This window comes from Perognathus longimembris, chromosome 9 (assembly GCF_023159225.1).
Source record: "Perognathus longimembris pacificus isolate PPM17 chromosome 9, ASM2315922v1, whole genome shotgun sequence".
In the NCBI taxonomy this organism is placed as follows: domain Eukaryota; kingdom Metazoa; phylum Chordata; class Mammalia; order Rodentia; family Heteromyidae; genus Perognathus; species Perognathus longimembris.
In genome coordinates, this window is record NC_063169.1 from 72,900,293 (window position 1) to 72,916,327 (window position 16,035).

The window sequence follows — 16,035 nt, forward strand, 5'->3', positions numbered from 1 at the left end:
AAAAAACTAAGCCCCTCCAAGCCCAATAAACCAATTAGGAAATGGGCAAAGGAGCTAAAGAGAGACTTCACAAGAGAAGAAATAAAAATGGCAAAGAAACACATGAGGAAATGTTCAACATCCCTGGTAGTAAAGGAAATGCAAATAAAAACAACCCTGAGATACCACCTCACTCCAGTTAGAATGGCCTATACTCTGAACTCAGGCAACAACAAATGCTGGAGGAGGTGTGGGGAAAGAAGAACCCTTCTCCATTGTTGGTGGGAGTACAAATTAGTACAACCACTTTGGAGAACAGTATGGAAGTTTCTCAAAAAGCTCAATATAGACCTACCCTATGACCCAGCCATACCACTCCTAGGCATCTATCCTGAACAACAGGTACCAAGATACCAAAAAGACATTTGTACTTCCATGTTTATCGCGGCACAATTCACAATAGCCAAAATATGGAAACAACCCAGATGCCCCTCCACAGATGAATGGATCCAAAAAATATGGCACCTATACACAATGGAATACTACATAGCGATTAGGAATGGTGAAATATTGTTATTCGCAGGGAAATGGTCAGAACTCGAACAAACAATGTTGAGCGAGACAAGCCTAGAACACAGAAAACAAAGGGGCATGATCTCCCTGATATATGACTGTTAAGATGGGGTGACGGAGAGACAGTAGAGACCAGGTCTGTGAAACCAAAAACTGCTTGTCAAATGGTATTTCCCACAGGATTGGGTCAGCGACCCAACATTATGTAACTAAAACCAAACAACTACTCAACATATAAAGGTCAAAAATTGACCTCTCAGTGGAATACAACAGCTCAAAAGCTATGTATGTACGTTCTTATAAGACTACTGTCGACATATTGTCTAATGTCGACATTACATTTAAAGTCCTAGGCGAATTTTCTTTGGCGTAGGCCACGTGGCTACTGTATATGTTCTTGGTACATTGGGTATTGTATATATGTCTGCCTGACCTAGGGAAGGGAAAGAAAAACAGGGTGTAAGATATCACAAGAAATGTACACACTGCCCTACTATGTAACTGTACCCTTTTTGCACAACACCTCGTCAAAAAATTTGTGTTTAATTAATAAATAAATTTTTTAAAAAAGAAATTTCAAGGGGCTGGAGATATGGCCTAGTGGCAAGAGTGCTTGCCTCGAATACATGAGGCCCTGGGTTCAATTCCCCAGCACCACATATACAGAAAACGGCCAGAAGTGGCGCTGTGGCTCAAGTGGCAGAGTGCTAGCCTTGAGCAAAACAGAAGCCAGGGACAGTGCTCAGGCTCTGAGTCCAAGGCCCAGGACTGGCAAAAAAAAAAAAATCTCTAAAAAAAAAAAAAAAAAAAAAAAAAAAGAAATTTCAAAAATGAACATCTGAAATTCCCATGCATGCACTATACAACTCAGCTGATGGGGAAAGTGCAGTCAGTCCCACATGATAGTTGTGCTTAAGTCATTGTGTGATCTGCTGTGTTACCCTGCCCTTTTGTGAAAATATGCCTCCCACAAAGCCCACATTGCCTAACAAGCAAGGTAAACATTACAGTAACCCTCCCAACCTCTAAAGGCATGTAATGTGATAAAGTAAAACATATAGATTGTTGAAAGTCAGCATGCCTTTAGCAGAAGTTGGGTGACATGGGGAAAATGAACCAAGACCCACAGTCCGGTGCCACACACTGTGAACCCTGGCTTTCCTCAATGGCAGCCTTCTTGGAGCCATGTCACATGGATACAAAAGGCCTATGGCAAAATATTAAAATGTTTTCAACATTCTCTGTATAATAGCTTCTAACATCCATATGGTATCTAGTACTTAAAAACAACAACTCTTCCTCGGATTCCCTTCTCTCCTCCTTCCCTTCCTCTATAATTCATGCTCAGTACTGGCATAGGACCCCCGGCCTCACAGCTGAACACATAACCCACTACTGGGCTGTGCTTGTGCCACATTCCATGACTGAACCCTTGGTTCCAACTAGCAAACACAGGTTGAGTCCATCCCAGGTTCCAAGCACAGGATGGGACCACGACAGCTGAGACCACAAATCTTGGAGATGAATGCCTGAGCGTTCATGCATCAGACCCACCCCCTTGACTTTCTGCATCAAGACAGCAGTTATCAACGTCTTTTGAGCTGCACTTGAACTGAAAGAAAATAATGCCTAAAAAATAAGACCGAGTTAGATTAACCATTACTTCATAAGTTAGGAATCATTTGTGGAATCCATTTGAAAGCCCAGAAATACAAGAAGTCTAAATCAGTCTTAACCCAAATTCAATGCCTTACTGAGCAGCAGCACAGGCTGCCAACCTCACAAAGCAGCCACGCTGACTCTTCTTCCTCACTGTCCTCCCTAGGAGCCTAAAACAAAGCTTATACAGACCACAGACCTCACTGGCATGTGCCTTGCTTTTGAAATCTGCTACTTTAAGCCCTATAAAGAAGTTACAAAATTCTTCAAAGGGATGCCTTCGTTCATCTGGTGACCTACTGCAAAGTGTTTAAAAAGTGTTTGTTCTGTTTTTATTCAGTAAGATTCTGTACAAATAAAGGAAGGTGCAGAAAAGGAATATTCTTTTCCTTAACAAAACTCTCCATGTGGATTGTTTCCCCTGGTGTTTTTTTGTTTGTTTGTTTTTGTTTTTTGTTTTTTGTTTTTTTTTGGCCAGTCCTGAGGCTTGGACTCAGGGCCTGAGCACTGTCCCTGGCTTCTTTTTGCTCAAGGCTAGCACTCTGCCACTTGAGCCACAGCGCCACTTCTGGCCATTTTCTGTATATGTGGTGCTGAGGAATCGAACCCAGGGCCTCATGTATATGAGGCAGGCACTCTTGCCACTAGGCCATATCCCCAGCCCCTCCCCTGGTGTTATTCAACCAGAAAGGTGTCTCCTATTGTGAATGGAAACACTGTGATAATGAATGCCGGGGCAAAGGTAAAGTGCCGGGGTAAGAAGACAGTCTGGGCCCTGAAAGGCTATGGATGCCCACACACCAACGACCCCACCACTGCCACCTCTGTGGATCTGTGGCTCATCTGAGCCACCTAAACTGATCCCATAGGCCTCATCCTCCTGGGAACAGAGCCTCTGACCCCAGAGCCTTGCCCACAGAACCTCTCAACAGTCTTCCTCAGACACCAACACCACCAGCTTCCCCTCTCTAGAAAAGACACCTCACTGGAATCTGTCTCTCTGGGGTGTGGTTCGACACCCAACGTCTGCTCTTGCCCATGTCAGACCACAGCTGCTCTGTTAAGCAGAAAGTACCAGTGGGACTGGACATGGATTAAATTGTGGACAAGTCTCACAAGTCAGTATTCATTGTTTTTTTTTTTTTTTGGCCAGTCCTGGGCCTTGGACTCAGGGCCTGAGCACTGTCCCTGGCTTCTTCCTGCTCAAGGCTAGCACTCTGCCACTTGAGCCACAGCGCCGCTTCTGGCCGTTTTCTGTATATGTGGTGCTGGGGAATCGAACCGAGGGCCTCGTGTATCCGAGGCAGGCACTCTTGCCACTAGGCTATATCCCCAGCCCAACAAGTCAGTATTCATTGAACACAATGATAGCCTCGAGTCCTCTCACTGAATTCAGAAGGTTTTATAAGTCAAACACTTAAGTTAACAAGCCTTACAAACAACGATCATAGTTCAAAGCAGGCATGGTGACATACACCTATAATCCCAACCCTAAGGAGACTGAGTCAAGAGGATTAAGACTTCTAGGTCAGTCTAAGTAAGTTATATAGCAAGATTCTGTCTAGAGCAAACTACCAAAATCATAGCTGGCGAGCATGACATGTGTGCACAGAGTATATTTCAAGTGTGTGGAGGGTATTACATGAGTGTACGGGGCACATTCTATATATAGAATAAATTTCATGTATGTACGCAGTGTGTGGAATGCATTGCATGTGTGCGGGGCATGTTACGTGTGTGTGGAGGACATATCATGCGTGTGGAGTGCATCACACGTGTGTGGAGTACATTATATGCATGTATAGAGGACATTATATGTGTGCCTAAAGTACCTTATATGCATGTATGGAAATATCACAGTGAGACTCCTTTGCACAATTAATACACACTAACAAAAGCTTTAGTGGGAAAAAAAACACTTTTGTTTTACAAACCTTAGATGTTCTTTCAGATAACAGAACCTCTTGAAGACTTAGGCTGTGAGAGCCTCTCTTCCCAGCCTTCTACCCACACCCATTGACATCTTCAAATCACCTCTGTCAGAGCAGTGAGCTGTATCCCTGGAGAAACTGCTGGCCCAGCAACTGCCTCACACAGTGCACCCGTATGACACGTGGCCATGTGACAGGAGCCCTTCATACAACTGTGAGTGATAACATACCGCTAGGACAGACTGAAAGCGGGCCCAGGATGGGAATCTGCCTTGTTCTCATAACTCCACATTGCTCCCACGGCCCACTGACCACCCTTCCTGGGAACCCCTCTCGAAAATCTCTCCTCGAGTTATTCTCAGTAAAACTTTGCCTCCAATCTTGTCTGAAAGTGCACTGCCTGCCACAGCTGCAAGGACATTATACAGTCTGCTACAGCTACCAAGGTATTCAAAGAAGATCTCATCTTCGGATGCATGAAACTCTAGCCGCCACCACCCCTGCCCGCCCCTTGGCTCTCTGGCCCTGCTTGGTGTTCCATGGAGTCCCTCTGCAGCCATGATAAAGCCTGCTATGGTCTGCTGAGGTCTCTGCCTTCTTTCTCTCCTTTCATCTGCTTGGTGTCTCCTAATACCCATGACTCAGCTTAACATCCCACAAGATAGCCAAAGATCAAAGTACAAAACTTTGCATATACTAATGTGAATTCATGTGGCCAAACATCAAGGTTTAAGGGTATTATCGAGGACAATAAAAATTAACATTGAAGTTCATAGCAATTATGAATTTTATCATAATATATTTGTCACTGTTAAACACTTTAAGCTCAAAATGTAACCACTGATACACAGCCCACACACTTACTTTGTTTTGACAAATTTGATGGATGGGCCGGGAGTGGGCTTCTGTTATCACCGCAGCACTGCAGCCCACATTGAGGTCGAAAACTTCCAAAGTCCTGTCTCTACCGGCTGTCAGCACCAAGTCTGCAGCAATCCAATTAGGGGCTATGCTCACAGGTATGTTCTGGGTCACAGAGTTTCGTCTACTTTACACATAAAACTTACTGGGACATTTTGAGACTCAGAAATACATTATCAGGGAAGAATTCTGATGTTCCACCAAAAAAGCAGGGCTGCCCAGGGCAAGGGAGATGATGGTGCGGGTGGGCTGAGGGGCCACAGGAAGACAAGAGAAGATGGTGAAGGATGTCTTAAGGTGGCCAATCAGGTGTTCTACTCCTAGATATATGGACTGTGAGTGACCCATTGACCAGCAGGTGAAATACAGGTAGCCTGAGCTACGATCAGACAACTAAGCCAAGCCCAACTGCCAAGGTCCATCGTGAGACACACCATTAGGCAAATTTTATTAATTGCTACTGCTAGGATTTCTGCCTGTCCACAGAGATGGCGTAACTTCACGTAATCCAGGGATGCCCACAGCATGGGTAGTGATTAAGAAAATGTGCTAAATTCCTAGGCACTGTTCAGTGAAGTGCAGCCCAAAAATGTCTGTCAGACAGCCCTGCTGCGTGTCATAACAAGCCCTTAGGTTTCCTTCCTTGGGAACATTTTTCACAACTGAAATTATTTCATGTGTGATTGCTGTAATGAGCTCCATGGAAAGAATGATCCATGACTCCTGACACCAGCATAGTCACAGCACCTGGAGCTTCTCAGGGCCTTGGTGAGAGGAAAAGGCCAAGTGTGAGACACAGGGGAAGACTGGAGAAAGGATACAAGAGTAAAAGTCGTTCACTGCTGACAAGGTGGTCACATTTGCTGAGCCTGTCATGGAGCGGCAGAACACGGCCTTGCACCAGCTCTTCGGTTTATACCTGGAAGGAAAAGTGAAGGCCATCAGTTTTGCTGCTTCTGACTGTAGCTAAACATCCCACCTCCTATAAGAAAATAAAAATGCAAAAAGGGCTTCACATCACTTAGCAAGTTATATTTTATAATACTGCTCTAGTAGATAACCAACCAGCTATATAGGACCTGTATTTTCATTAACATCTCAGTCCTACTTCTAAAGGGTAACCTAAGTATGTTTATTAAGTGTCTATATGGTCTTAAGTCCTATAAATAATCTCCTAAAGGAGAGTCAGCAGGAAGCAGTGGAGTAAGATGGACCAGACTAGCGGGGGCACAGCAAGTGAAGGGGAGGCAACAATCATGGCAAAGAGACAAATATGTGCAGTGTGGCAGCTGGGGAGGAAGGAGAACAAAGACCACCATGAGGTGCTTGGCTCTGTGCACAGGGCAGGGACATGTGTGTGCTGCTAAACCTTCGATCAGAACTCAGCACTGGGAAGACCGAAGGAAAGCAGAACAACCTGCCTTTTCATCTCATCTCTGTGAGAGTCAAGGTGAATCTTCAGTAGCCGGAGATCAGGGCCAGATGCTACCAGCATGAAAGTGTCCATGTAGTAGAACTGCGCAGACGGGACTGGCTTAGGAAACATGTCTCTGCCCTGGAAGAAGAACGGCCATTACTGCTCTGCAACAAGCCTGCAGACCAGGGTTCCTGCCTGCCCCAGGTGGAAAACCCTTTTAGGGGCCAGGAGTTTGGCCTAGTAGTAGTTTGCTTGCCTAGCATGCATGAAGCCCTGGGGTTGATTCCTCAGTACTATATAAACAGGAAAGGCTGGAAGTGATGCTGTGGCTCAAATATTAAAGTGCTAGCCTTGAGCAAAAGAAGCTTAGGGACAGTGCCCAGGTCCTGAATTCAAGCCGTAGGACTGGCAAAAAAAAGAAAAGAAAACCCTTTGTTAGAACTGATAGTATTGTTTTGGCTCACTAAAATGGAAAGGAGTTACATGGTTACATTTAACTGTAATCTGCCACCTATAAACACCAACATGAAAAGAAAGCTGAAATTCTGAAGAAAATAACATATTAAATGCATGGGTTTTTATTAGGATTGAAATTTAAAATGTACTTTGAAGCATAGGTCTGGTGTCTACTATCACCCTTCCATGCTATGCATGCACACATGCATGTGAGTGCATGACAAACTGCCCAGTTCATGAGCACGTTCCACTGCTCTGAAGCAAGCGCCCCCTTAAGTCCTTCCTAGTCTCCTGGTGAAGGCTGGAAGGGACCTGAGGAGGTGCTCACGGGAAAGCATGACTACAGATCAAGACCACTGAGCTGCTGGCCCAGTATCACTGCCCACCCCAGAGGCAACTACACCCCAGTACCAAAAGCAGTACGAGCTCCGCCCTGCGGGCTGACCACACCCGCAGGGTCTGATCCTGGGCTGTGGAGAGCAGCCACCTCCTGTCCTGGCTCCAGCAGACAGTGCTCACTGCTCCATTGTGACCTGAGGACAGAGGCAAGAGGGAGAGTCCAGAGGGTTGCCTGGAGGCACCCTTCCAGGACACATAAGCTGCCTCCGCAAGGAGAAGGCCAGCATCACTGTCCAAAAAAGGGAGACAGCCCTTACCGTGGTGTCACATGACACCTATCTATCTGGGAGTCAGAGGACACCTCAAGTTAAAGCTCAGCAACACAAGTCCTAAGGCAGAGTTTTCTAAACCCTCCTATTCTTAAATGAAGTCCAAATCCATACACACCCACACACCGGTGATTATGAGTGTTTAAGAAAGCTCTATAAAAATACTGTGATGTAAAAAAGAGGACTTTGTGACCATTGTTATGTATGTTAGTAGGGAAGAAAATGCCAAAGTGCTTCACTGTGCACACGCAGAGCCGACCACCTGTGGTACACACTAAGGAGTGCCGTGTGGCAACGGCGAGGGGCAGCTTGAATCACAGTTCCTGCAGAAGCACACACCTCCAGAGCTGGGCTGTAGGCACCCATGGAAGGACCCCTGGCAGTCAGTGTATTCGGGTGCCACCAAAGCTTTGTGATCTGACCTCACTCTCTCCACACCCAGGACTGGTTGGGGACCCTCTGCCTCTGGGTTCCTGACCTGACCTGACTCCTCAGAGCCTGTCAGAAAGGGCTCAGGCAAGGGAGTCATGAGAGCCAGTCACTTCAGGCGAGTGCCATCTGACTGCCCTGAGAAGCAGAGAAGCGGAGAAGGCTGGAGTACAGACTGCCTGGAGGAGAGGACCACAGCACAGACTGGGAGCACAGACTGCCTGGAAGAGTAGTCTCTGCAAGCTGGGCCTGGAGGGCCAGGTAGATGGAAGCAGAGCCTAGAGGGAGCTCGGTGGTGAGCAGGCACCCCCAGGGTAGCCCACCGTGACTGTGACTCACACCACCCACCTCTGTACACTTGTACCAAAAACATACTGCAAGGAGCCAGACTCAGGAAATCCAGCCAAGCCTTTGCTTCAGGTGAGCTCCAGACACAAATTACATACTTCCACAGAGCATACTGAATTGCTAGCCCCCATATTTTATTGGCAAGAACGCCACCAAAATAAAAATGGAACCTATGACATCAATCAAACACAGTAAAAATTTGCTGAGCAGAAAAGCAGATGAAATAGCTTTGCTGCCCTCTTGTGTTAAGTTCTGGTAGTATTAAGATACACTCCTCACTGCTGCTGGTGGGGAAGCAGCCCTGGTGGCTGGTGACAGAGAGCCCTGATGGCTGCAGGGGAGGGACCACATCTGCCGACAGGCCACTGAGCTTCTGCTCCCAGGGAGCAGTCCTGGCCCCGCACCTGTGGTACCACTCCAACATCTGACTTCCAAGTCACTTTCCTACCTCCTGTGCAGCTCACCTCCCTCCAATACCAAAGAAGGGTGTTCAGACCACCCCAGTCACAGGTGCCATAGCCAGCCGGCATCACAAAGAGAGGAGGGAGGGAGGTTACTGCAGAGAAAAACGCCTGAGTCTGGAGGAGGCCTCTGATCACCCATCCATCCGTGGCAGAGGCATCACTACCAACCCACAAGAGACTTGATCATGAGAACAAGTGCATGTGCTGGCAAGGTAGAATTGGGAGGCTCCCACTGTTCCACTCTCTAGTGAGGTGCTGTGACACCAATCATGTCCAAACTTGAGCTCCATGGCTGCTAAACAGGGGAACACACAAAGTGAGATTGCATTACCATGACAACAGAGTAGGCTCCCAAACAAAAATGGAGAAAGTGCCCTAAAGACAAGTTTAAGCCCCCACTCTGCTCCTTGATTCAGGGGCAGCCCTTTTCCAATATAAGATGCATGCATAAGCCTGCACTCTGTAAATGGCCATTTGTGTAACATCAGCAAGAGTCACAAGCCCAGAGCCCCCCACCTGTGAGGTGACTGGTAAGCACTAAGGAACCACAGACTGCAGGGAGGTTCAAGGCCAGAGGCCAGGTGAGATGAGGAAGACAGGGACTCAGACAGGGCTAAGGCGGCTCCTGGTTATGAGGGGAAGGCACTCTGCCACGGACCATCTCAGAGGAGAGACCAAAGCTCCTCTGAGAGCTTTCAGGGGAGGCAGGCAGCCAGGCTCTGCCTAGCAGGGGCCACCTGGACACTACAGGGAGCCTGAGATAGACTCCACAGCTCAGGCTGAGCCCAAACCCAGACAGGTGGGCAGCTGCGCAGCACTGCTTCCCGGCTTGATCCCGCTCCTGACATCATACTTCCCAACCCTCATGCTGGCCAGGCAGAGCGTATAAAGCAGATAACCTACAAAAGGACCTTTCTCTTTGTGTTCAGTAAAATATCTATGAGCCATAGGTACTATTCAGAAGCTAATGAGGTGCTGTCATATTATTTTCGTTTAGAACTGAGAACTCCATGTGTCAGAGTTATATTATAAGCTAGGTCCTTAACATTGTTGCTCACATCTCAACTCTACCTTCTTAAAAATGATTCATCTTGTTACACTTATAAACATGTCTGTTGCCAACCCTACTATATTTCAAAATAATTTTCAATTACATCTTTTGTTTAAGTTAATTAAACATATTTGTCTTCCTTTATCACCAAAACCCACAAACATTGTGACCCTTGCTGAAAAAGCAGCTGTAATTTTTGTCTCACGGACAGTATGCACTCTGTGGGCATGGATCTGTTGTGTGGGACTGGGCCTGGTGAAATGTGGTTCATTCTTCCATCATTCCACTCCCCCAGCCAAGCCTCAGCCAAACCCCATGTCTACAAGGAGACCAGAGTGCAATCGTCAGCTGACACAATTACCAACAAAGCCATCCTTAAGATTAAGACACATTTTACCTGACAGCGCAGCTGGGGTTCCCTTAAGGCTGGCATCAAAGACCAGGGAAAGATGGTTGGCTAAGGCACAGGCCAACCGCTGTCCGTCTCCTGTTTGAAAACAAAAACACTTCCTATGAAATCCCAGGGCATGGAAATCCCACTGGTAAGTTAACAGATACGTTGCAGTGCTTTTAGGAAACCTAATGTTCATTTTTTCAGGGAGTGAAAAATCAGAAATGGCAAGTGGCAAGACTCGCCCGTCCCTTTACAGAACCCCCCCCCTCCTGCACGGCAGGCTCATGGGGGACCGGGCCCCTCACAGAGACCCTGTACCATCTCTCCACAGCCTATGAGAGAGGCTCCATCACGGCTGTCGCAATCCTTTGCTCACAGAAGAGGAAGAGAAAGAACAGAGCTGAGCTGCCCACTCGGCTGTGGGTCTGGGAATCGGGGTCCTTCTGTACAGGACACCCCAAACCCCATCTCAGACCTGCACTCACGTCCACGGGCCAGCTAAACAATACTTAGCCATGCGCTTGTGTTGAAACTTCTCACCAACCCGGAGCAAAAATATCCATAATACTCAATGATGCTTGATGAGAGACACCCACCCAACAAATGTCCTCATCTATCTAACTCTCAACAGCGCTCAGTCAAGTCAAAATTTGTCAAGTCAAAATTCTTTGGCTAAAATTACATGAAAAACAAAGGGGACCTGAGCAGCATTGTAAGTCGTGATGCCTGGGGGCCAGCCACTGAATACACTTTGAACTTGGCAAAGGCATCATCTGACAGTGTGGCTCAGGGGGCAATGTATGCAGGCCCGTGCTGTAGACAGAGGCACGGTGCGCCTGCCGGCAGGTCTCACTTCAAGAACAGGGTCCCAGTCTGGGCTGCCTACATGAAACTGCAGGTACCCTCACACTGCCCCTCACTCCTTCAAACATTAAGAAAAACCACTGCAGGCCCACCGAAGAGGCCCAGGATGGCAGCAGAATACACACTTGAAACACCAGCCAGCAGTGGGACCAAAGAGGCTGACGTCAGGAGTGCACAGGCCACCAGCGAGGCCTCCCTGTGAGTCTGTGAGCCGGCCATGCAAAGCCCTCCAGCCAGGCCCCCGTGGGTGGAGGGGCACACGGCAGGCACGTGAGGCCAGCAAAGGAGTGAGGTGCTCTGCCCCTACCCTGGCTGCCATCAAGTACAGCTCACTCAGGACTTCAGGTCTAAGAGTTTTAAAACAGATTCTCAAGGCAGTGGGCAGTAGTAAGGTGGCAAGTAGTGGGCAGTGGCCAGAGTAAGATGGCAATGAAAAGGAGACACACCCCTGGGGTGCGGCCTACCTGAGTACTGGATCCAGCTCACAGCCACCGGCTCCGGGGCCACCGCCACCTGCCTGCTGGGTCTGCGTGGCACAGGACCCTCCAAAGGGTAGCCCTCACTTCAAGGAAGATCACAGGGAGTAAATACCAATGAGTACTTACAAAGATTAGAAATGAAGTGGATTTCCCACTCACTACATGGATGATTTCACTGCAGTATGCCTGAAATTCTACCAGACTCCCATTCAAAATCACAGGGACTCACTTTAAAATATTCATGTTCGATGTTGACAAAGATGTGATTAGGTGCGTCATGAAACACATACAGTGGCTCACACTTGTAATCCTAGCTACTTAGGAGATTGGGATTGTTAGGATCACAGTTGGAGGCCAGTCCAAGAAGAAAAGGTTCAGGAGGGTACCTCCTCAATAAATAACTAGATTCAGAAATGTGAAACTGTTATCCTAGCTGTTGGCAATCCTAACAACAGGTGAAAAACACAGCCAAGAAAAAAATCACCAGCAGACAACAGGGCTGAGCAATGAGGATGTTTCTGCATAGCAAGTGTGAGAACAAGAGTTCAAACCCAAGTACCACCAAGAGTTTAGAAGGCTAGGCAGGGTGGCTCACACCTCTAATCTCAACTACTCAGGAGGGGAAGGCAAGAGGACACTGCTCCGGAGCAATGCCAGGTAAAACCCTAAGACTCTATCTCAACAAACACTAAAAAAGCAAAAGGACTAGGGGCGTCTTCAAATGGCAGACCATTTGCCTAGTAAGTGGGAGGCCTTGAATTCAAACCCCAGCAGAGAGAAAAATAAATAGAGTCCAGAGTTGCCCCATGGTGCCTTGTGTTACATCAGAGTGCAGGACACTCTCATCAGACTTGGGTGCATTTTGTTGTAAGTGAAAGTAGAAAAGCAGAAAATGTGGTAACCATGTACAATGGTTAAAGAACAAGACTGTCATTTACAGTGAAAATCCCACAGCGTCTGCGGCAGCGTCTGGAGCCTGGCCCTGCTGGACAGAGGCAGACTTCATGGCCATCCGAGTAGCACTGGCACTGCACAAGGCCTTCCTGCTGTTGCCTAAGAGGCACCAATGACCATTTGTCAGTTCTTTTGTACAACTAAATTTTAACAAAAAAATAAATGTTTCAAAGTTTTTAAGGTGGGAATAATGGCAATATTATTAACAGGAGACTATCAAATGACATTTGTGTAATTACTTATATTTGTGCAGACTTATACCTGTGTAAAAAAAATTCAGTTAAAACATTTTAAGAGTCAGCTTTGGCCAGCACTGGAACTTCAACTCAAAGCTTTGTAATTGCTCAGTTGGCTGGAACTCTATCACTTGAGCCATGTCTCCAGCCTGGCTTTTTCCTAGTTATTTTGGAGACAGAGTCTCTCAGACTTTTCTGTCACACCTGGCTTCTACCCATAATCCTCTGGATTACAGGTATGAGCCACCAGTGCCTGGATTAACGATCTTTCCAAGTTATTTCAAATTTACTTCAAATGGATAAATTAGATAACATACCATTTGTAGTTGTTCTTGCATTTTGAAAATTTTTTGCCATCATGCTTGATGTTAGTCTTTGGTGAAAACATGGTTACACTGTGGAAAGAAAACTCGTATGATCCTCAAAGACCCCACATTTCTTAAAATCTTTACACTGCATAGGGCAAGACCACACGTTCACATCTGCACAAATGGTTTTAGCTGCCTCCTGCTCCTCCCTGCTCCCATCTCACCTCAGTGATGTCACTGTCTCCTCCTCAGCTGTCCTGTCAAAAGTCCTGTCACATTCAAAGCCCCAGGGCAGCACTTGGGGCCACCACAGTGTGGCGGCTGCCCACACTCCCAACATGCCTTATACAGTGGGCCCTGGCAGTCCACCCTTAACCGTGCAGATGCCAATAACCACCGAGCCAGCCTCGGTTATACTCGGTTTTTCTGAGGCATGAAATTTGAAATATATCATTTACTCGCTCATCTCTCCATTCATTATCCCTCTTCTCTATTCATCCATCCATCATACCTCTTTCCACCTATCATCCATCTCTCTATTTATCTGTCCTTCTCAACATCCATCCATCCATCCATCAGAGCCTTATAAGTGGGTCAGAGGTGCCAAGTGCTTACTCAGGCATGGGGCTTCACAGAACAGACAATAAGTAAAGCACAATCATGCTTGTCACTGGTCAGGCCAGCAGAAAGAATGAGGTAGAAAAGGGCCAGCAGCAGTACTGGAACTGTGGTCATACACAACAGCCTGGAACGGAGCCCTGGAGAAAGCTCAAGCCAGCATCTAGGGCTGAGGTGGAAGTAGGAGAGGGTGGAGAAGGGTGAGAGGTGGAAGAACTAACATGGGGGCTAGAGAGCCGCCAGAGGCCGCTGTGCCACTGGCGTGCACAGTCACCATGCAATGCATTGGCGTGCTCTGAGCCACCAGAGGGCGCTTTGCCATCCTATCAGCTTGCAGGGACCCAGAGAGGGCTTCAGGGTAACACAGACATTTCTGACCACTATGGGATTCATAACTACAGAGTCTAGATTTGAGGTAAGAAAAAGACATTTTAAAAATATTCATTTGGAAGGAAAAGGCTCATGTAGAACTGGGAAATATAGGGAGACGTTGCTGTAGTTTCTCTATGGATCGTGCTGCTATTATTTCTTCTGTTAAGTCTCATGATCAAACACACTACCTTAGGTCTTGAATATCTGACCTCAAAGCAAAGCTGTACTCTAAGAAAGGGCATGGGGGCTGGGCTCCGGTGGGTTACATCATTTTAAGCATCACCATTGTCTCCTACATGCCACCAGCTTCTTACCTAGCACAGGGAGGTAAGAACCAACAAGCTCACAGGCTGGTGTGAGGCCCAGGGTGCAGTGAAGTCAACAGACGTTTGCTGCTGCAGTCTGTACCCAGTGGTGACCCTGTGCTGTGAAGGAGGTACTCACCATGGTGCTGATGCGTAGCCAGATGACCTGACTTTAGTGTGGAACACTAGAGGCCGGTCCTCCACAACTCTCTGCTTAGCTGTGTGAGATCAACATTACAAATCAACAACAGAACAGTCTCTTAAAAACATATTCACTAAAATGTGACTCCACGTCAAAGTCAAACCAACCAACACCAGCCAAAGAAGATGAGATCAAGAGGGGCAAGCCACAAGAAAACAACATAAATGCTCTTGTCCTTCTTCCTATGCAATGCACTATTACAACAAACACTATGTATTCCAAATGCACAACGTTGGTACAGCTCTGCTGTGCCATGCTGGTAACAGAACACTGCCAGAGGAACACACAGGAGTGAACACAGCTCAATCTGTCCTGGGAATAGCTGAGAAGAGCCTTGGGAAAGCATGAGCTCTACATGTCAGGGATGAGCACATTGATGCAATGAGCAGGAAACTGACAACACAGTTACTCTGTGAACAGGGTAATCCAACACACATGATCCCTCTGTAAACAGGGACATGGACTACATATGGTCCCTCTGTGAACAGGGACATGACCACACATGATCTCTCTGTGAGCAGGGACATGGATCACACATGATCTCTCTGTGAACAGGGACATGGACCAAATACAAGCCCTCTGTGAACAGGGACATCGACCTCACATGGTCTGTCCATGAACAGGGATATCCAATATGCACATTTTCTCCATAAACATGGAATCCCATAGACTCTCTATGAATAAGGACACCACTATTTATAATTGCTTAATGTGTAGAATAAGAATGATAAGCTAGGGGCTGGGGATATGGCCTAGTGGCAAGAGCGATTGCCTCGTATGCTTGAAGCCCTGGGTTCGATTTCCCAGCACCACATATACCGAAAATGGCCAGAAGTGGCGCTGTGACTCAAGTGGCCGAGTGCTAGCCTTGAGCAAAAAGAAGCCAGGGACAGTGCTCAGGCCCTGAGTCCAAGGCCCAGGACTGGCAAAAAAAAAAAAAAAAAAGAATGATAAGCTACTACTAGATTTGAGACTTCTCTAATGGGAACAACACTTCCTATCCAATTTTTACTGTGTATGTTTTCTACAGCACTGCCACTTGCTTAATTTACCACAAACATTTACAAATCTCAAAATACTTTTCAGACAAAGATGACTTATTTTTTGTGAATTTAACACTTGGTGTTTCAGATGAATCTTCTCTACAATATATAAAATAACTTTAGAAAATAGATAAGTGAATGCTGTGTGACCCTAAAAATGCTTCTTTTTCACAAAGGGTTACAGTTCTATTTCTGGCACTATTCAAACCTGATGACAATGCCATGTCCCTCTAGGTTCCATGAGCTCATAAGCAGAGTTAATTCACATCTTGGACACTTCACAGTACCAAAGCTAGGCACCAGGGAGGCCTTGCCATCCCCAGAAGAGATCCAGTTCAAGAGTTTACAATTTCCTGCCCACAAA

The 16,035-nt window shown here is 46.8% G+C and overlaps 1 protein-coding gene across 3 annotated transcripts in view; it reads right to left on the reverse strand.

Annotated features, from left to right (window-relative positions):
* The window catches only part of Wdr27 (WD repeat domain 27), a 48,941-nt gene that overhangs the window by 9,709 nt on the left and 23,197 nt on the right, over positions 1–16,035 (reverse strand). For all 3 annotated transcript variants that reach the window (XM_048354460.1, XM_048354459.1, XM_048354461.1), the window contains 8 exons: positions 14,566–14,644; positions 13,141–13,218; positions 11,619–11,716; positions 10,294–10,383; positions 7,348–7,469; positions 6,485–6,618; positions 5,885–5,982; positions 5,007–5,128 (listed from right to left, as the gene is read on the reverse strand). In XM_048354460.1, the coding sequence (XP_048210417.1) occupies positions 5,007–5,128; positions 5,885–5,982; positions 6,485–6,618; positions 7,348–7,469; positions 10,294–10,383; positions 11,619–11,716; positions 13,141–13,218; positions 14,566–14,644 (821 nt within the window). The remainder of the gene's footprint in view (positions 1–5,006; positions 5,129–5,884; positions 5,983–6,484; positions 6,619–7,347; positions 7,470–10,293; positions 10,384–11,618; positions 11,717–13,140; positions 13,219–14,565; positions 14,645–16,035) is intronic.